Source organism: Physella acuta, unplaced genomic scaffold, assembly GCF_028476545.2.
Source record: "Physella acuta isolate Inbredline_101_S28 unplaced genomic scaffold, ASM2847654v3 ptg001422l, whole genome shotgun sequence".
Lineage (NCBI taxonomy): Eukaryota > Metazoa > Mollusca > Gastropoda > Physidae > Physella > Physella acuta.
Genome location: NW_026732937.1, coordinates 54,118 through 75,778, shown reverse-complemented (window position 1 = coordinate 75,778; position 21,661 = coordinate 54,118). Strand labels below are relative to the sequence as shown.

At 33.0% G+C, this 21,661-nt stretch overlaps 2 protein-coding genes across 2 annotated transcripts; both read left to right on the top strand.

Moving 5' to 3' along the window:
- The first annotated feature begins 115 nt into the window (after positions 1–115).
- Positions 116–6,664, top strand: LOC131927595 (uncharacterized). The gene is made up of 6 exons (XM_059283301.1): positions 116–1,226; positions 1,597–1,747; positions 2,728–2,971; positions 3,403–3,558; positions 4,309–4,560; positions 6,158–6,664. Exons 1-6 carry the CDS (start codon positions 116–118, stop codon positions 6,662–6,664), a joined length of 2,421 nt encoding a protein of 806 aa, XP_059139284.1.
- A 631-nt stretch (positions 6,665–7,295) lies between these two features.
- On the top strand, positions 7,296–21,387 carry LOC131927593 (uncharacterized). The gene is made up of 6 exons (XM_059283300.1): positions 7,296–7,506; positions 9,725–10,820; positions 16,171–16,342; positions 16,977–17,132; positions 18,347–18,601; positions 20,872–21,387. Exons 1-6 carry the CDS (start codon positions 7,296–7,298, stop codon positions 21,385–21,387), a joined length of 2,406 nt encoding a protein of 801 aa, XP_059139283.1.
- Positions 21,388–21,661: the final 274 nt, after the last annotated feature.

The window sequence follows — 21,661 nt, the reverse complement described above, 5'->3', positions numbered from 1 at the left end:
TATTTCCACAGCCAAGATGCTGCTGCTAGTGTCGTTTGTGTTTCTTATAAATTTCTCACACACAAATCAATATAACTACCCTAATTTGTCGTCGCTTACCCGAAGTCCAACAACTATGTCAGCCTATGAAAGCCCAACAGGTTCAACTGCAGATAAAAATAAATTAACTGCCTTAGAAAATGTAACACTAACAACTGGTTTAACAACTCAAAGCCCTACTAATATGTCAGCGTCTCAAGGCCCAGCAACCACATCTTCATCTGAAAACCAAATAACTACATCAACAAATCTAACCTCAACCACTAGTTTAACTACTCAAAGCCCAACAACTATGTCAGAGTCTCAAGGCACAACAACTATATCTACATCTGAAAACCAAATAACCACATCAACCAATCTAACACCAACAAATAGTGTAACAACCCATAACCCAACAACTTCAACTGCAGATGAAAACAAAGTAACTACATTAGAAACTCTAACACCAACATCAAGTTTAACAAATCAAAGCCCAACAACTATGTCAGCGTCTCAAGGCCCAACAACTACATCTACATCTGAAAACCAAATAACTACATCAACAAATCTAACACCAACAAATAGTGTAACAACCTATAGCCCAACAACTTCAACTGCAGATGAAAACAAAGTAACTACTTTAGAGAATCTAACACCAACGACTAGTTTAACAAAGAAAAGCCCAACAACTACATCTACAACTGAAAACAAAATAACTACATCAGCAAATCTAATTTCAACAACTAGTTTAACAACTGAAAGCCCAACAACTTCAACTGCAGATGAAAACATAATAACTCTATCAACAACTCAAAGCCCAACAACTACACCTACAGAATTTAGCCTATCACGGATGTCAACAACTTCAAGCCCAACGGCTGGGACTACTCTACCACTATTCTCTTTCCATACGTATTACCTCGCCCTCCCCCATACAGCCAACGACTTGAACACCTACCCCAATGCAAAACTGACCGCCTACCTTGAAATAAGAGGAGAAACGTCAACAAACACAGAGGTCAACATAACTGTCCAGCATCCTAAACTCTCCACGTATACACTCATTGTAAACTCCAGCGCTTTCCAAAAAGTCTATCTCGATTCTTCCCTGACTCACGAGGTCACCGGACGCTCCAAACGTGGGGTCAAGGTCAATGCCGTGTACTGTGTACAAGTCACACTGTACACTATACTCACACAAAACAACGGTAAGAGGCTATTTTTAAAACAATAAATTAATATTTCTTTCAAACTAGCCTGAAAGACAATTGGTTAAAAGATTTAACATTTGTTGTCACCGTTTCAGTACACATTAGCTACAACTACAAGAAACAGAAGTCGCATTCTTTTATGCTTAATTTTTAATAAATGAGTTTACGATGTTTACAATTTTTAAATAGTAAACACTATGAACATTTTAGGTCAATAAATATTAATATTGTTGACAATCTGTGACAACCTAAAAATAATGAGCCCCCATCTCTTTATCCGCTTCATGTTATAGCCTAGAACGTATCTAGCACGTTTCACATACAAAATTATACATGTTCAAAGTATTATACTTTTGCTTTTCTACAGGGCAAACAGAAAGCGCCACAGCCTCCTACATTTACCCCTCTTTTATGCTTCACAATGAGTACATGATTGTCACACATCACACAGAGGACAAGGACAGGACAGCTAGACTGATTATCGTGTCAATACAGGACAGAAACACCGTGAATTTAAGGTTCAGTTAGGTTGTCTGTTAAAACTTTAATATGTAGTAGAAACATGATAAATAAAGAGTTATTTGTCTATTTTTAGGCCACTATATAATATAAGCATAATGAATTTAAGTTTTACACTAATTGTCCGTTCTAGATTCGGTGTAATAAAAACGCAATTAAGTGTTTTTTTATTGTCTAATCTAACCTATCTATCTAAAACAGATTGAAATGAAGTTTTCTTTTAAATGTTTTTTTGTATTCGTTTTTAATAAAACCCTTGGGGGTCAACGATTACATTTGATTATATATATATTGTATCGGTTCTGTATTTTAGAGACAGAACGCATGTAAGTTTCAGTTAATTTGACTGATTTATTTTAACATCATTATCCACTAGGCAACAGCACTTTAAGTTACAATGTCAATGTCTATGTAACCGTTATATTGAATAGAATATTGTCAATGTCTATGTAACCGTTATATTGAATAGAAATAAAACAGACAGGGCTGTATTTAAAAAAAAATCAATGCCAATTAATATTTAAAAAAACGCCAATCGAGCATGAAGCAGAATGACGTTTGAATTATAGTTTTAAAAATCTAAGTGCAGCTATTGTGTGCACATTCAATTAATCTTTCCAGTCAATATTAAATCAATCAACGCTACTGCTGTTCTTTAATTTTAAAAAATCGATTGAAAATTGTATTTTATTGTTTCTAGTCTAGACTGACTTTAAGAAAAGGAATTTATTGTTTAAGTCTCCAGTGATACTTATTCAATGTTATATTTGAAAATGACGTCTTTGTTAAAGTTTCGATATCGAGTAAATAGATGCCTAAAGTTAAAATTAACATTACTAGATACCTAAGGGTTAGGTTTAATATAACTAGGTAGTTAAGATTAAGTTTATAAAAGCTAAATAAGTAAGTTCACTTTGATGTATTGAATTTAAATTATTTTAGTATAAGTATGGGACCCCCTTGTATTTAATTGTTTTAGAAATTATCACCCAAACAAGGCCAACATTAAAACTGTATCAGTAGAATTTCGTTTCAGATTTGCGATTCATGAAAGATCTCGGCCCGTAGAATTTATTATCAACGGCACGAGAGTTGTTGCCCCTGAAACAATCAGCGTCACATTGGACAAATCAGAGGTTTTCTTTCTGGAGACTCCGGGCGACCTGACGGGTTCAAAGGTCATGGCAACGTACAGAGTTGCTGTGTTCGTTAGTATGAATGAGGTCAGCAAGTAATCTCTTTATTACATTTTTATAAAAGTAAATAAAACCATCAGGGTAAATCATATTTCAGATGTTTTGGTATTTAAAAATAGAGACAAATAACAAAATTCCAATAAAGAAAATTTGACATTTCGATATATTTTAATCGTTTCTTAAAAAAACAACACTTTTTATTAAAAAGTGATTACAATGCAGGTGCACTGTTGAGGTTCATGCAATAAAACATCATCATCAAACTAAGAAAGATGTCTAATTAAACGATATTCGTTTTAAAAAATACAAAAACTGGTTTAAAAATAAAGAGTCAATGCGCTGCTTAAAAAAACTTCCGCTGAAATTTAATTGGTTACTAATAATTTCAACTTTGCATTTATTTTTCAAAACACATTTTTATGATATTTTAATTATTCTCGAAATGCATCCATCACCAGCTGAAAAACGACATTTCATTTGAACAACTGCTACCCGCCAGCAACCAGTGGGACCCGCTAAACGTGTGGACACAAGGAGTTAGTTTGTCTGGTTTAACAGGGAGGACAGACGCTGTCTATGTTGTGGCCAGCATTTATGATGCAAATGTTTTATGGGTAGGTTCTAAATTTGGAAGTATGTTACGTAAGTTTGGAGGCCCCGCCACCTGATTCCGCGCCCGGGGCGAAGTTTTAATTTGGCGCCTTCTATATATAAAATAGCTGGATAGTCTACTGCATGATATTCACAATTTTGTTTTACAACTTATTATTTGTAAGATTCCCAGTTGTCTATGTCAATTCCTAGGATACAATTTCACAAGTGAATACATGCTGTTTTATATTGTCGTGAAGTAAATATGCATTTGCACGAGGGAAGTAAATAACAAAACACAACCATATTTAAAAACTTTTATTTTAATTTACTACCTCTGTCTGTTTTTTTTGTCGTGCTTTTTGTATGCATATCGTCACAGATCGAAACGGGCAAGCAAAATTTCGAGCATTTCTAACTCACCGACTTGTTTCAAAATTGGCAAGTTGGTCAAGACCCAAAGACAATGCAATCTGACATCAAATTTCACTTAATAGGATGACTGATAAATTTTCTAAATAATATTCATATAGTAGTGTATTATTATATAATAAACGAAAATCATTTATTTTCTCCTTTTTAGCTATTAAAACACTATTTATGCATTTTGTAAAAATTATAATTATTATAAGCAATAAATAAAAAGTAAGAAAAATAAAATATAATAAACAAATACAAAAACACAGTAAACATTGTATTCTATTTTTCTTTGTAATTTTGAACTTCAAGACCTAGAATATCCTAATAAATAAAAAAAATAATGTTGTCTCTAGATTGGGAACAAGAACAACTCTTACACCTTCAACAAGTCCAGCGACTCTAAATTCTTTGAAGTGTTAAATCACGTCGTCATCAACAGCACCAAAGCGACGTCAGTCTTGAAGTTTCTGAGAGGTCAAACAACACCCAACAGGACCGTGGCTTGTATCGCCTCCGTCCCTCACCCCAGTTTGTGGAGAAACTCATACATCTGCCAGATCACTCAGCCGTTTTTAAACAATAAAATTACAATCACAATACTGAAGGTATGTGGATTGATAAGTCGGTGCTTATCTATTCTGTAATAGTAATCTAACCCTGTGTTATTAATGCGGTTACAGATATATGTATATATATATATATATATATATATATATATATATATATATATATATATATATGCAACGGCAGGAGTTCAAAGACTTTTTAAAGTTAAATGGAGCATTATTTCAAGAAGACGAAATGGAGGATGTAGAATCTGCAAGTGGTTACACTGTGCTCACCAAAATGTAAGACAAACAGATACTATCTTAAACAATGAATACGTGACTTATAATGCTAGTTGCGAAACTATCGTGTGACATTGATATGGGGTATATGATTTATTTCCACTATTAACCATTCAAAAATCCAAACCTTTTTTCAAAGTTTTATTTAAATTTAAAGTATGTAAATGTTTTATTTCATATGAATGTTTGTTGACTAAACAATTATTTACTTGAAACTTTCAATAACAATACTTAGCTTTGGTTTTTAAAAGTCTGAACTTCTGTAGAAATATTACGGCTGGTATGCATACGATCAAGACCAATTCCTATATGATGAATTTCCATATGCAGATTTTTGGGTTGATGGATAACGCGATGTTCTGTACAACAGTTAACGTACAACACAGTGTAAGTATTGGTGAGATGTACTAAAACCAAATAATTCAAGGCTTATATAATCTATTTGTTTTGGCCGAATAGCACAGCATTAACACTACTTTAACCATGATGGCTGATAGCAGAATTTTAATTTCTATCAACATTTAAAAGAAAATGTAAATGTTGCTTATTAGGCTACAAATACAGTTAGTTACTAGCAAGTTACGAGGGCATTTGGCCACATGTGTTTGTCCATAAGGGGTTGGACTATATGTGGTTTGAGCTCAGCTTGGCTTTGACCTATATGGGCTTTGAAAATAGTAAGTTATTTCCACGAAGGGGTTTTGATCATCTGTTTTTGTCCATACAGGGCACAGATTAACTTGATCAAAATGCAGCAATGGATATAATCAAAACTTGATGCAATCGATTTTTACAAAATTTCACATCAGTTATTTAGATAAAAACCATAAAAGTAATACTTTTTTAACTATATTATGGGCGTGTTTTATATTACTAATTTGTTTTTTTTTACTAATATGCTTTTTATTTTTAAGCAGAACTACAGTATTTAATTGTGAAACTTTTACCAGTCACATTATTTTTTAAAAAAATGCTTTTACTTTATTAAAATTTTTTCATAAATTTATATTTTATTTTTATTACAAAATTAAATGTGGACTAACCACATATTGTCAAAGCCTACACGGTCAAACCACCTGTGGTCAGAGAAAAAAGAACAACAACATGCATACGAATAATTTTAAATAATGTTATAAATATCACTTAGACAATCCTGTGTAACTTAAATAGCATTTTAAGCTAAAACTTGAGGACAAGTTTAACACATGTTGCCTAGTAGGCCTAAAAATAATAAATTACTATATTTTAAAAGTGTGTACTTTATTTTCAAAACATGAACATTTCATTCTGTTTAAAAATGTAACTATTTTACAGTTTAACTGTAGTTAACCTTTTTTTTTTTAAATTCTTTCAGGCACAAAATATTTCAATATTTAACAAGCCCCCAATTGATATCAACATTTTGTACCAAACTACCACGGTATCTCCCCTGTCAAATCTGACCAGCTCGTCAGAGGTGATTGTAAACCGTTCTGAAGGGTCGGAAACAACAACATCAAGTACTACATTGATAACAACCAGTACACCAGCATTATACGATTACATGAAAACCACACTGCACCCTACTGAGCAAGGGGAGGCGAACCAAAAATGTCTAGAGAGAGTTATCTTTCTAAAATCCATTGAAAACTTAACCAAGGACGATGTGAAGATCATTTTTGACAAAATAAAACAAGAGCTGGCTATGGACGTGAAAAACGTGTCCGCCAACCAGAGAAAGTTGATCAGCGTGATGGACGCCCGACCTAGTTCTGCTGGGCTTGGTCTTTTGGGCGTGGTCCTGGTCACTCTGGTCTTTGGTAGCGTGGTTGTGGGTGACGTTATTAGACTGTACGTGTGGCTGAGGGGTATCAGGGAATAAAATACAACACAATATTTTAGATGTCATACAAAATCTCGAGTATCGTGACAATTTCAGAGCAGAACATTAATTATAATATCCGATGTACGAAAAGCCACAAAAAAACCCTTTTCTAACCTATCTTCACTTTCATCAGAATAAATTCCAATCCCCTTAACACGCTCCAATTTCAAACATGTGTCTTTACATTATTTGTTTTTAAAATGACTAGATGAACAAAAAAAATTAGGTTTTCTGGGATTATTGATGGAATCTCAATTTGATTTTTTAATTACAAAGTAGTCAATTCAGCTTAGGATTTATTTTTGAGAAAAAGATTGGAAAATGTTATTAAATTTCTAAAATTAATTTTGCTGCTATATAGCGAATACATTTATATGATTGTAAATATTATTTTTCCCAAAGACCCAGGAAATCGATAAGAAAATATATGTTTCAAACAATGTAATTTACCTTTAGACATCTCTCCACTACCGAACTGCGTCTACCAACAACAACTAGTCGGAAAAAAAACAACTAAAAAGCATAAATTTGAAATTTTATGGTAAATAGTTTTCATTTACAACTTGCTCTAATTTAATTTCTTTTGACTCATGTATTTAACCCATTAAAATCCATTGAAAACATAACCATGGACGACGTGAAGATCATTTCTGACAAGTTAAAACAAGAGCTGGCTATGGACGTGAAAAACGTGTCCGCCAACCAGAGAAAGTTGATCAGTGTGATGGACGCCCGACCTAGTTCTGCTGGGCTTGGTCTTCTGGGCGTGGCCCTGGTCAGTCTTGTGTTTGGTAGCATGGTAGTGGGTGTCGTTATTAGACTGTACGTGTGGCTGAGGGGTATCAGCGAATAAAATACAACACATGATTTTAGAGGTCGTACATAATGCCGTGTATTGTGTTGTGACACTTTGAGAGAAGCAAATTAAATTATAATTTCCAATGTACGAAAAGCCACAAAAACAAAACTTTTTTCTCTCTCATCTTCACTTTCATCAGAAATAAATTTCAATCTCCCTTTCAACACGTTTTAATTTTAAAAATGTGTCTTCGCATTATTTATTATTGAAATTGCTAGATAAATAAAATATTAGGTTTTCTGTAATTATTGATGGAATCTTAATTTGATTTTTTAATAACAAAGTAGTCAATTCAGCTAAGGATTTATTTTTGAGAAAAAGATTGGAAAATGTTATTAAATTTCTAAAATGAATTTTGCTGTTATAATAGCGAATACATTTATTTGATTGTAAATCTATGTTTCAAACAATAGGAGTTACCTTGAGACATTGCTCGACCACCCTAAGTACGTCTACAGCGAACACCAGAAGGAAATTAAACAAAAACAAAAACATACAGTTTTAATTTGCAGATTGGTTGTCAATAGTTATCATGTAAAACCTGCTCTAATTTAATTTCTTTTGACTTATGTGTTAAGGTTCATGTCTTTTGATTCACATATTCAAGCTTACGGTGGTAGTCCATTGTTTTTAATCACATGTCTAACTGGAGGAGAAAGCATAGTTTCTGATTAAATTAGCGATATTTTGTTGTAGTGTACCTCCCATTACACGGCCGCTCACTGTACTGGCTGCTCTGAAGTTCTTACAAATAACATGCAGTGCAACACACTATACGTTTCTAAATTTTTTGTAAGTCTAATAATGTGTTAAACTTAGACAACAACTTACAACAATATCTCATGAAAGTGCTATTGAAACATTCTTTTAGTGTTTTAGTTAGTACAATTCTAATATTTTTTGTCTCAATTACAATGTCTTTCAATTAAATATAACACAATGAAAATCGTGACTTTCTTGTTCGGATTTTTATAAAGATTCCTGTTAAGCTTAAACAAATAGCTTCTGACTTGAAGTTTTATTTATTAATGTTGTTTTCTATTTGGATACGAATTACCCACACGTCCCCTACGTGCTCTAGAAGGTAGACTATAGATGGAAACGTTTTATTGATTAGGTCGGCGTGGACGTGTCGGTAAAGCTCATGGCTGCTAAACCGAAAAATTTCGAGTTCAAATACAGGGGCAGATGACGCTTAAGACAACTACCCTTCTAGGAGAGACAACTCTAAAATCAAACAACTGCTGCCTTATTGTTCGTTCTTGGTTTGACAAAGGCTATGGAACCAAATCCAAAAAGAAAAGCAGGTTGAAATTGGAGTCAATAGCCACTATGGTGCATAACTAGTACACTTAATTGTGTTAAAGGGGGGATCCCTTCCAACCTTAACATTAAGAACGAAGAAGAAGAAGATTGATCAGAAAGTTGGGATGTGATCAGCAGAGATGTGGCAGAATTTGATGGCGAAGTTCAGTCAATGTGTTCATTAACTTTTGCACTCACTGAAATGAGAGTACAGTAGTTAGATCTGCATGACCAAACAAAATGTTTATATCTAACAATTAAATTAAAGCTGACTTTCAATTATATTGATTTTATTTTCGTTGGCTGTACAATATTGTCCGCAGCAGCGGCATTGAAAAAATTTGTATTAATTGACATTTTTGTTGAGAGTATGAAACAAAGTCATATTTTAATCGACAAATCGATTGGGCAAAATAAGAAACAATGCTATTGACAAGTTAAAACAGAGCAAGAACTCATTTTGCTGTCTAATAGCTTCTATATCGAAGCTCACATTTACATAGTGATTGTGTGTATTTGACATCTCTCTCTCTCTCTGTACAGGTAAGTCAAGCTTATTTTTTCTATATTTTCTAATATAGAGTAGAGAGGAGAAATTGTAATAGTGCTGAATAAATACATATTTTGACAGTATGCACTGTTTAACACCTCGCACACTTTATCGTATACGGAGTATTAAGGATGAATTGACATCGGCCAAAAATCTAAATCGACAAATGTGTAGTTTATTAACTTTCCACGGGTGGATAAAACTTACTTTTGTAATACTTCCCGTCTATCTGTTTGTATGTAGACAGGTAACTTAAGTACGATTTCAGTTAGGTTGACGATATTTCAAATTTAGGTATATTATCAATTTTTGTTACACTTATTCATATTATAATTTACAACAGAAATGATGCGACGGATGATGGTGTTGGTGTTTCTCATAACTTCCCAAAGTAGAGCTCAATCAGATAACTATAACCCCATTCCTTGGCTTACTACTCAAAGCACCACTTTTGCACCTACAACCCATAACCCAACGACTACTTCAGCAACTCAAATCCCAACATCTACTTCAACACCACAAAGCTCAACAACTACTTCAACATCACAAAGCCCATCAACATCGACAACTCAAATCACAACAACTACTACAACAACACAAATCCTAACAACTACTTCAACAACAAAAAGCCCAACAACTATATCAGCAACACAACCCCCTGCAACCTCTTCAACAACACATAGCCCAACAACTACTTCAACACCACAAACCCCAACAACTACTTCAACACTACAAAGCACGACAACTACATCGGGAACAAAAAGCCCAACAACTATATCAGCAACACAACCCCCTGCAACCTCTTCAACAACACATAGCCCAACAACTACTTCAACACCACAAAGCCCAACAACTACTTCAGCACCACAAAGCACGACAACTACATCGGGAACACATAGCCCAGCAACTACTTCAACACCACAAAGCCCAACAACTACTTCAACACCACAAAGCACGACAACTACATCGGGAACACAAAGTCTAACAACAGCTACAACAACAAAAATCTCAACAACATCGACAACTCAAATTCCAATAACTACTTCAACAACACAAAGCTCAACAACTGCTTCTAAAACACAGAGCCCTACAACAACATTGGCAACACATAACTCAACAACCCCGAGTCCAATTGCAGCGCCCACCCCACCACCATTCTCTTTCCACACGTATTACCTCGCCCTCCCCCATACAACAAATGACCTCTCCATCTACCCCAATGCCAACCTGACCGCCTACCTTGAAATAAGAGGAGAAACGTCAACAAACACAGAGGTCAACATAACTGTCCAGCATCCTAAACTCTCCACGTATACACTCATTGTAAACTACAGCGCATTCCAAAGGTTCTATCTCACCTCTTCTCTGACTCACGTGGACACTGGACGTTCTAAACGTGGAGTCAAGATCGATGCTGTGTACTGTGTTCAAGTCACACTGTACACTATACTCACACAAAACAACGGTAAGAGGCTATTTAAAGAAAATAGTTATGATTTAAGATTAAAACTAGCCGGTTAGTAAAATAAAAGAAGTGATGGCAGCTGCAGTTAACACTATAGCGGTAGATTGTTAGGCTTCCATTTAAGGGACCTGCTGAAAAAAACAATCAAAATTTTAATTTTGCTATCAATATACTTCTAAAACTCACGATCATTGAGAAGTCTTTGTATTTAAATTTGTTTTGTTTAATGTTTGACATTCTTGCTTGACCAGAGCATCAGCACTGTGTGACTTTTTTTTTTAAAATGTATTTATTTAGAGAAAAACTTTCTTTTTTATTTTAGGTTATACGCACGTATATTTATAGACAAAAATAGCATATCTTATACACAGATCTATTTAAAAAAACGTTATAGTGTTGATATATATTTATATTTAAAATACACATTTAATTATACAACTAGAGAGTACATTATTTTATTTTCATAACATGGCGTCTATATAAATTGACTTTGTTACCGATTGAAAAGTTTAATGCATTATAAAGCAGCATTTTATGTTGGCTATTGCTTTAATGATATGACTTTGGTTTATTTTTTATTGGCTGACACACTACTTAGAATTTTCAATAGGATACGCTTAACAGATCTTCGAATTCGAGAATATGAAAAGAAAATTTTCTGATGAACTTTAAACTCGAAATAAACTAAGAGACAAAACAACTACAAAAAACTAATTAGTTAAATACAATCAGAAAAACACTTTGAATGATTGAGTTATATTACTAAAAATATTTCAGGACTTAAATTATTTCACATACGTCTTTGTTTCTTAGCACATTTATAATTTAAATTAGAATATAATTTCATTTAAAATAAATATTTGACGTAATTTTCTTTACTATTTAAAGTGGCCTGCCTTGCAGTGAGTAATAAGATACATTTTTACTCCAATAACATTTGTAGTCCTGAGCTGTCACTCGGGTTGCTAGAACAAAACCCACATAGTCATTTTAATTATTTTAAAATTATTTATTTTAATTTATTTCTTAGACGTAAATTTTGCTGATTTATTCATTTCTTCATTTCTTATTACAATAAGGCTCAAGAAATTTTTAATAGGACACGTTGGACAGACCTTCTTAGTTTATGTTTTTATTTTTTATATTATCTACTGACAAAGGTACTGACCTTTAATAAATCATATTTTGTCGGTCGGTAAAAACGATTAAAAAGGTGTTTAGAACTTAAAAATAAATAAATAACTGAATTTGGATTTTTAAAAACTGAAATATCTTAAGTAATATATCAGTTAGCTTGTTAACTAATCTAATTTGGCGTTTTGCTAATTAAATTATATATTTTGGGTTTTTTATTATTCACAATAGTATGCGAATTTTTTTTTATGAAGGGAAGTTACCCCTAAGCTAACGTGATTCCAACCCCCATTCTCCAAAAGTCCACAAAATTCGACTACCTTAGAACCGACCCCCACCCATTATGCAACCCTCCCTCACCCCTCACACCACCCTGCAACTCCTCCCCCCCAAAATCCCAATTGGACGTCTTAAATGAATGCCCCAAACATCTAGATGTTAAGTCAGGTCTAACAAGAGTGATTAGTATGGGACAAAATGCTTTAAAAGTAGTGGGATATTGGTTTGTGTTGAACAGCAGACCGATGAAGGCACGGACAATTCAAACGTCATAATATTATATTTTCGTCTAAAGAAGAGATTAAAAAAAACTGTTTTTATGGCAATGAATCCGATTGATGATTAATAATATTTGATAAAAGACGTAATTACAATTTTCTTTTTCTATTGGCTTTGATAAATCTATGTAATTGACACAAATGAAAGGATTCGAGTAAAAACACTCTTTATACTTCATCAGTATTGATTTTTAAATTTTCCATCGATCTTTCTTGAACTAATGTGCCCCTCGACAGTTTAGACAGTTTAAAAACTGCCAAGAAAATGTAAATATAAAGGGAGTTAGTTCTATTAAATTTACATTGACATTCATTTAAAAAAAATATTGATAAAGCAATCAAGCAACTAATCAATCGAGGTAACAGTAAGCGACCAGTTGTCTAGGCCAGTACTTGTTAGAGGAAATAAAATCTATAATGTCAACCTATTCAAAACACATTCATCCTGTTTAGTATATTTTTGTAACTTTCAAATTTAAATAAATACGCCTGGTTAAAGTTTAAAATAACGACAAATAGTTTATATTAATTTAATTAACATTTAAAAATCGATATAAATTCAATTGTCCACAACCTTTAATTAAAAAAAAACAATATTTAATTAAGTAAATGTCAAAAGCTTCATAGTTAATTAATACCATGATAAAATATTGACCAACCTAGTTGGATTATGGTTTTCTCATGAACAGGCAAAATGATTGGATCTTTTGGTAGTACTACATTATACTCACTCCTTATAATGTGTTCAAGTATTACATAAAAGTAGATCTATATCTTGCTGAGAAGAAAAAATAAAGCGTTTCCTAACTATAACAAACTTAGTTTCACGCGTTTAATTAGCTGAAGATACATGAATTTCTTTTTTTTGTTAGTTTAAATGTGGTGATTGGTACTGATTGGAGACTATTTCAGACATATAATGGCACTCCTCACCAAGATAAATAGGAAAAAGTGAAGAATCTCTAAAGAAAATATATATTATAACTAGATTCGCTCGTCCCCCAAGGAGAATTTAAAAGCGCAACAAGCGAATTTTTCAATTGACTCCACAGACAAATTAATCTTTGAAAAAAAGTGCGCACTAATTACTTTTCATTAACACATCAATTAGTATTGGTACTTCTTTTTATAATAAGATGGGCCATACACACTTGAAAACATCGTCCATAAAAGTAAAAAAATTGTACGTGTTTGCCTGGCTTGCATGATTTGTTACTGATATTTTTAGAGTGTGTATCTAGAAGTTACACGAAAAATATGTAATTAACATGTGTTTTCAGTTAAAAAATAATTAACAATTATAATGTAAAACAACTTTTAAAAAAACGTGTCAACATTTTACAAACTCTGTCCAAAATGAATGTTCAAAATTTGAAGTATAGTGCTTGTAAGTCTCATTCTCTCTCGCTTAAAATTCAAAGTTCACGTTAGCCAGGTAGAGATATAAATTTTCGAACTAAATTAATCTGTTTTGAACTCTTCAAATTAAAAAAAAAATTAATAAAAATATTCACATTTGGCTTTAAAAATACTAGCTGGCAAGTGATAAACGAGACACTTGTGACCTACTTACAAGCCCTATTGCATTTCTGTATTGCTCAAATCATTTTTACAAAGGTAGTGAAATGACACTGGCTAATGATTGTTTAACATTCGATTGTTTTCTTTACAGGGCTTATAGAAAGTCTATCAGCGTCCAACATCCTCCCGTCCTTTGTCCTTCACGTAGAGTACATGATTGTCACACATCACACAGAGGACAAGGACAGGACGTCTAGACTGATTGTAGTGTCAATACAGGACAAAAACATAGTCAATTTAAGGTTCAGTTTAATTGTCAACTATAACATCACAATGTAATAAAGTTAAGGTTTAATTTAATTGTCTATTACAACATCACAATGTAATAAAGTTAAGGTTTAGTTTAATTGTCTATTTAACATCACAATGTAATACAGTTAAGTTTTAGTTTAACTGTCTATTTAACATCACAATGTAATAAAGTTAAGGTTTAGTTTAATTGTCTATTTAACATCACAATGTAATACAGTTAAGGTTTAGTTTAATTGTCTATTAAACATCACAATGTGATAAGTTAACGTTTAGATTAATTGTCTATTATAACATCACAATGTAATAAAGTTAAGGTTTAGTTTAATTGTCTATTATAACATCACAATGTAATAAAGTTAAGGTTTAGTTTAATTGTCTATTATAACATCACAATGTACTAAAGTTAAGGTTTAGTTTAATTGTCTATTATAACATAATAATGTTACAGTGAATGTAAGGTTCAGTTTCATTGTCAACTATAACATCAGAATATTATAAAGTTAAGGTTCAGTTTATTTGTCTATTATAAAATCACAATATTATAGCAAATTTAACGTTCCTTTTCAATGTCTATTCTAACCTCATCATGTACTAGTAAATTTTAGGTTCACTTTGTGTATTATTCTTATTTTACTATACAGCAGAAACACAATGCATTTAAATGTTATTTTTATTGTCTTTTCTAACCTGCTGTATAAAATGAACACGGTGCATTTTCAGGTTAAATTTGATTGGCTTTATTCTAACATTACCAAATAATTGAAACACGGTGCATTTTTTTAAAATTTCATATTAACCTCAGTACATACTATATAGCCTACAGGATACATTTACGTACCCTTTGAATGTCTATTCTAACCTCTATGTTGAACACAAATATAATGCACCGAGTTCCATTCAAAAATAAATGCCAATGATTATGTCTGTCAAGATAACTCGAGCATGAAGGTCAGACATCAGAAACACGTATAAAACAATCAAAAGCTACTAGAGTGTATCCATCTAGCACCAGTGGTTTCATCAACGCTTTCTGCTATTCTTTAAACTACAATAATGCCCAACTTATTGTTTTTACTCAAACCTGCTCTAAACAATATTAATTGATTTGAATGATTAAGACAACAGTTATATTCATATTGTTGTAAATTAAACTGATCGGAGTGTTTCATGTTAGCTTTTACATAACTAGATGTATATAGTAAGGTTTAACGTTACTGTTGGTGTTTTGGTTTAACATAAAGTATGTTTACATAATAAGAAGTTATTTTTCTAGGAAGGGTGTGTTGGGAGGAAGGGGGAGGATGGACTTGTAAAAGTTCAAGCTATATATATATGCGATAATGGACCAGTGTAAAACTCTTTTATATAAACATATGAAAATATTTTTTTTTCACACCCTCTTTATTCTCATCTTAAAATTTGCTACATTTTAGAATTGCAAATTGAGGTCGTAGAAAGATATTTTCTACTTGGTGATAAATAGACAATTATATATATATATATATATATATATATATATATATATATATATATATATATATATAATTATAATTATATATATATATATATATATATATATATATATATATATATATATATATATATATATATATATATATATATATGCATATATATATATATATATATGCATTTTATAAAAATTGTTTTTTTTATACTTGTACTTATTTCGCATGCATAAGTCATTTCATAACAAGAAATTCTTTACTATTTATTTTCATACTTTACTGCTCAATCAAAACCAGCAATACAAAGGTGTCGAGATGAAATTTTTTGTTCCAGATTTGCGATCCGTGAAAGTTCTCAGCCCGTAGCGTTTATCATCAACGGGACGAGAGTTATCGCCCCTGAAGCGATTAGTTTCACATTGGACCAATCAGAGGTTTTCTTTCTGGAAACCTCTGGTGACCTGACCGGTTCAAAGGTCATGGCATTGTACAAAGTTGCGGTGTTCGTGAGTATGTATGAGGTAAAACATTGATTTCTCACTTAAATTTTCTAAAAAGAAAAAAAAAATGAAATTCAGTACTAATGGTTAATCATATTTCCTTTTAAAACATATTTAAAAGTTTGACCCAAAAAAAAATATTAGAAAATCAATTTTGGCAATTCAATGAATTCAAGTAGTCTATTTAAAGAAAAATAACACTTTTGCTTATAAACCCACCTGACCTAATTGTAGAAATCCAATATTCGTAAATAATAATACTACCATTCAAGAAATAATGAAATATAAAAAAACCGATCATCGTTTTCAAAATACAACTTTTCTTCATAGGGTAATGTCTGAAGAACATTTTACGTTTATTTTTTTAAATATAATGTGATTAAGGATTCTTAACATTGAAATTAATGTTGTATCTAAAATATGGGTATAACATTATAGCTCAATTTGTAAAGAATTTTACTACAGCCAATCGGCTAATGAGAGATACCAAAGCCGCGAAGCTGAATCAAAAGCCGAGTCAACTTTCGGATTGAAATTTTCAGCTCAGGTTTAGCCTATTAAATTAAATTTTAATTAAAAATATATTCTTTAGTAAACCTATATTGTAATTTAATGTAAAAAAAAATGTATCCAACACCAGTTGAAAAACGACATTTCCTTTGAACAACTGCTACCCGCTAGCAACCAGTGGGACCCGCTAAACGTGTGGACACAAGGAGTTAGTTTGTCTGGTTTAACAGGGAGATTAGACGCTGTCTATGTTGTGGCCAGCATTTATGATGCAAATGTTTTATGGGTAGGTTCTACATTTGGCAATTGGTACTTAAAAGTGGGATCACAGTAATTCATCTAAACACAGGAATATTTTTAAATGGAGCCTCGAGAGAATAGTGGATTCTAAGATGATCGTAAACTGTAATTTAATCTATATATATAATTCTCTTCTTGGATACCCTAGAAAACATGAAGCTGTAAGCGCGCCTCCTAGCAGCCCCCTCTCTTTCTCTCAAAGCATATCCCATGCCCCCTCACCCCTACATGGTCTGGTGAGCTGTGGTTCACGCTAAATGTTTACAATCGTAGAGCCGGGTTTAGTGACGGCATATTAGGGGCAGATAATTTAGTTTGAAACGATTTTAAACTTAGGGGAGGTAACTAAGAGGAGGCTGATTTCACGGGGGGGGGGATGGTAGCGTAGGGGTTGGGAAAAGGAGGGTGAGGTATCGTCCTTAACGACCTACTGATAGTGTTTTGAAGCAAATATTTTCAGTGGCAGCATTGGTACTGTCGAATTCACAAATTATGAGTAATTGAAAAATAGAAAATAGAACAACTAAATAGCGGTGTATGATACGCAGCGGGTCGGCTCGTTATAAATATTAAATTAATGATCGAAAATTAAAGCCGAAAATTTTAAAATTTTCTATTTATTGTAACGATGCATCATTTGATATCTTTATTATCAATGTCAATTTAACAAGAATAAATGAAATCAGGAATCCTCATCTGATGATCAATGACGCTAAACAAGCCTTTAACGAGTAATACGTAAAAAAAATAAGGGACGGAGTGGTCTAGCCGTAGAGAGCTGGACTGCTAACCCGTAAGTCTCGAGTTCGAATCCGGGTTCAAGTCAGTAGACCGTCCCTGCGTGACCCAACTCTGATGGGTACCTAACTCACGTTAGGGAAAGTAAAGGCGGCTGGGCATAGTGCTGACCACACTATCTCTTCATATGCCGAGGTCACAGAAACAAGTGAACTCTACTTCACTTGCCCCATAGACCGTCAGGTTTGAAAGGGAAACTACTTTACTTACGTAAAAAAATAAAAACAACGTTAATTTTAGATTTATCCCAAAAATAAATAAACATACATATAAACAGTTATTATAAGGGTACGAAAATAAAATAGAAATATTTTTAATGTGATAATAAGTATTATTTTGTATCCTTTTTTCATTGAGCAATTACAAAACTTGAATAAATTACAAACTATTTCGTATCAATAGATTGGGAACAAAAAGAACTCGTACGCAGTTTTCAACAAGGCCGGCGACTCGACGTTCTTCACGTTGTTAAACAACGTGGTCATCAACAACACCAAAGCCATCTCCTTCTTGAAGTTTCTAAGAGGCATAACTATGTTAAACAGGACCGTGGCTTGTGCCTCCACCGTCCCTCACCCCAGTTTGTGGCGAGCCGCGTACATCTTGCAGATCAGTCAGCCGTTTTTGAACAACAAAATTACAGTTACGATACTAAAGGTATGTGCAGTAGGTAGTAATCAAGTCTATCTATTTAAATAATTCTCTACGTCAGTGGCGTAGCCAGGATCGTCTCAAGGGGGGGGGGTTCCAATTTTTACCCGGGGACAAACTTCCGATGCGCACCCCCCCCCCCCCCTCAAACTTTCTGATTGGCACCCCCCCCCCCCTCAAACTTTCGATTTGCACCCCCCCCCTCAAACTTTCGATTTGCACCCCCCCCCTCAAACTTTCAATTTGCACCCCCCCCCTCAAACTTTCGATTTGCACCCTCACTCATACTTTTTATATATACACCGAGAGTCTATGGTAGGGGGTTATGACCACCCTAACCCCCCCCCTGCCTACGCCACTGCTCTACGTCGCCCAACCCTGCGCGACACCACCAACACGCACGCCGTATTTCTAACTATCCTCCAGCCCTATCCCGCTTTCAAGGCATGCGCATCAGACCAATTCGTTATCACCCCTACCGCTTACATTTTGGTGAGCTGTGGTTCACGCCGAATGTTTACAATTGGAATGCCGGGACGAATTAGTGACGGCTATTAGCGGCAGATAATTTAGTTTATACACGATTTAAAACTAAGGGGAGGTAACATGTTCTGCTTGATTTTTTCATTGTCGTCTGTAAACTGTCGTCAGGGACGGTTATTTTCAACGGGGCTCGTCTTTCACGAGCTAGTGATAGTGTTTTAAAGCAAAATATTTACAGCCACAGCAGTGTTAGTGTCGAATTCACAAATTACTGAAAAGTAGAAAATAAAACAAAATAAATAGCGGCGTACTTTACGCCGCGGCTCGGCTCGTAAATTATAATAGTATCATATATATATATATATATATATATATATATATATATATATATATATATATATATATATATATATATATATATATATATATATTATATAGGCATATATATATATTTATAGGCAGATATACATATATATATATATATATATATATATATATATATATATATATATATATATATATATATATATATATTATAGGCATATATATATATTTATAGGCAGATATACATATATATATATATATATATATATATATATATATATATATATATATATATATATATATATATATATATATACATATATTTCTCCAGGGGTACAAAAGCTATTTGAAGTTAAATCGAAATACCTTTCAAGAAGATAACGCACAGGATGTTGACTGCAAGAGTGATTACATAGTGCTGACGAAAGAGTGAGTTCTCACTACAACATTTCGATTTTTTTATCGCGTGTTTTTTTAAATTTAAGACTTTAAACTATCGTTACCTACAAAATCAGATATAGGTACAAGTACTTTGTTTACGGATGTACATACAGTGCTGTCTCTAAGAAGTGTACTCTTAGTTTAGGTTTCCAACACCCCCACCCCTATTACTCGAATTTCTACATAATTAACGTAACAAAACTAATAAATAAACAGATATATTTAACCCGTGCCCCAATATACACATAAGAACAAAACTATCAAAATACCATACTAGCAAGACTTACAGCTTAGATGGTGTCACCAGGGGTAACATGAAATATTTGCTCCCATTGGTATAGCTCATTGGTTCACATATGATAAACCGTTTACTCTAACATTAAATTCATAAACTGCTGGTAAATTAAGAACTAATTTCCTTCATAAACTACTTGAAAATATTAAGCCAGTTTCGATTTATTACCAATTAGAATTGTACATAGCATTTTGAATTAAGTTGTGTCAACCGAACAGCTGATAATTATAACAACCTTGATATATTAAAGCAATAAACTTACATTTTAAACTATTTTACTTAAAATCTCTTCAGAAATCTTACGGTTGGTATGCATACGGTCTCTACAAAAAGCGCAATGAATTTCTATCTAGAGATTTACGTGGTTAAGGATAATGGGATGTTCTGTACTGCAGTGGACATAGCCCACGTTGTAAGTTGTTGTTAGATGAACTAGAACCTAATAGATAATAACTAAAACAGGTTATTGTATTCGCCAAATGTCGCGTAATAAAAGTAACTATACCCAGATGTTTAAGAACATATATTTTAAAGAATTTGAAAATAATTGTTAAAATATTTTTAAAAATCTTTCAGCGAAAACTTTATGAGCCCCAAGGCATCATTTAAATTTCATTTTAGAACAAAATATATTTTACAAAAAAAATGTAGTTTATATCGTCTTAATGTAAATGAAACTATAAAACGAATTACTTGTTTATATCTTTTAAGAAAAAATGTATTTTCATTTTAGGGAGGAAACTTTTCAATCTTTGACAAGCCCCCAATTGATACAAACATTATAAACCAGAACACCACGATACCTCCCCTATCGAGTCAGATCAGCATGCCAGCTTTGATCAAGATGAACTGTTCTATGGTAGAACAAGAGATGACAACAGCCAACACTTCATCGACAACATCCAGTACACCTACTGTAAATAACTACACAGAATCAACATCACGCCCAACAGAGCAAGGGGAGATGATCCAAAAATGTTTGGAGAGAGTGACCTTTCTGAAGTCCATTGAAAACTTAACGGTGAACGAGGTCAAGGTCATTGCTGATAAGGTGAAACAGGGCTTGGCCATGGATGTGAAAAACGTGTCCGCCAACCAGAGAAAGTTGATAAGTGTGATGGACGCCCGACCTAGTTCTGCTGGGCTGGGTGTTTTGGGCGTGGCCCTGGTCACTCTGGTCCTGGGCTTAATTTTGATTGGAGACGTCATTAGAGTGTGCGTTTGGCTCTGGGGCTTAGTCAGAAAATAGAATTTTGTTGAACGACAAAAGACCTCATTAGAAGTATATGTGCAATCTGATTAAAATATTTTCAGGCATTTGAAATGGCCAACAAAAATATTCACATTTTTTTTCGTTTTAATTCTGTGTTAAAATAACTAGAATTATAAATCACATGTACAATTTATTTATTAATATTATTCAATATTTATCAGTAGCATATTTTTGTTTAGTCTTTTTCATTCAATAATTTGCTGCTCTTTTTAAATTCATCATATTTGTGTGTGTATATGTGCGTCTGTGT

What these genes read in the sequence shown, in the direction of transcription:
- LOC131927595 (XM_059283301.1), top strand. Translation starts at nt 116, where the DNA reads ATGTCAGCCTATGAAAGCCCAACAGGTTCAACTGCAGATAAAAATAAA. An exon ending in TGTTCGTTAGTATGAATGAG is followed by an intron (nt 2,972 to 3,402) that starts GTCAGCAAGTAA and finishes ATCCATCACCAG; the next exon opens with CTGAAAAACGACATTTCATT. An exon ending in ATGATGCAAATGTTTTATGG is followed by an intron (nt 3,559 to 4,308) that starts GTAGGTTCTAAA and finishes TGTTGTCTCTAG; the next exon opens with ATTGGGAACAAGAACAACTC.
- LOC131927593 (XM_059283300.1), top strand. Translation starts at nt 7,296, where the DNA reads ATGGACGACGTGAAGATCATTTCTGACAAGTTAAAACAAGAGCTGGCT. An exon ending in TACTGTGTTCAAGTCACACT is followed by an intron (nt 10,821 to 16,170) that starts GTACACTATACT and finishes TTTTTGTTCCAG; the next exon opens with ATTTGCGATCCGTGAAAGTT. An exon ending in TTACAGTTACGATACTAAAG is followed by an intron (nt 18,602 to 20,871) that starts GTATGTGCAGTA and finishes TTTTCATTTTAG; the next exon opens with GGAGGAAACTTTTCAATCTT.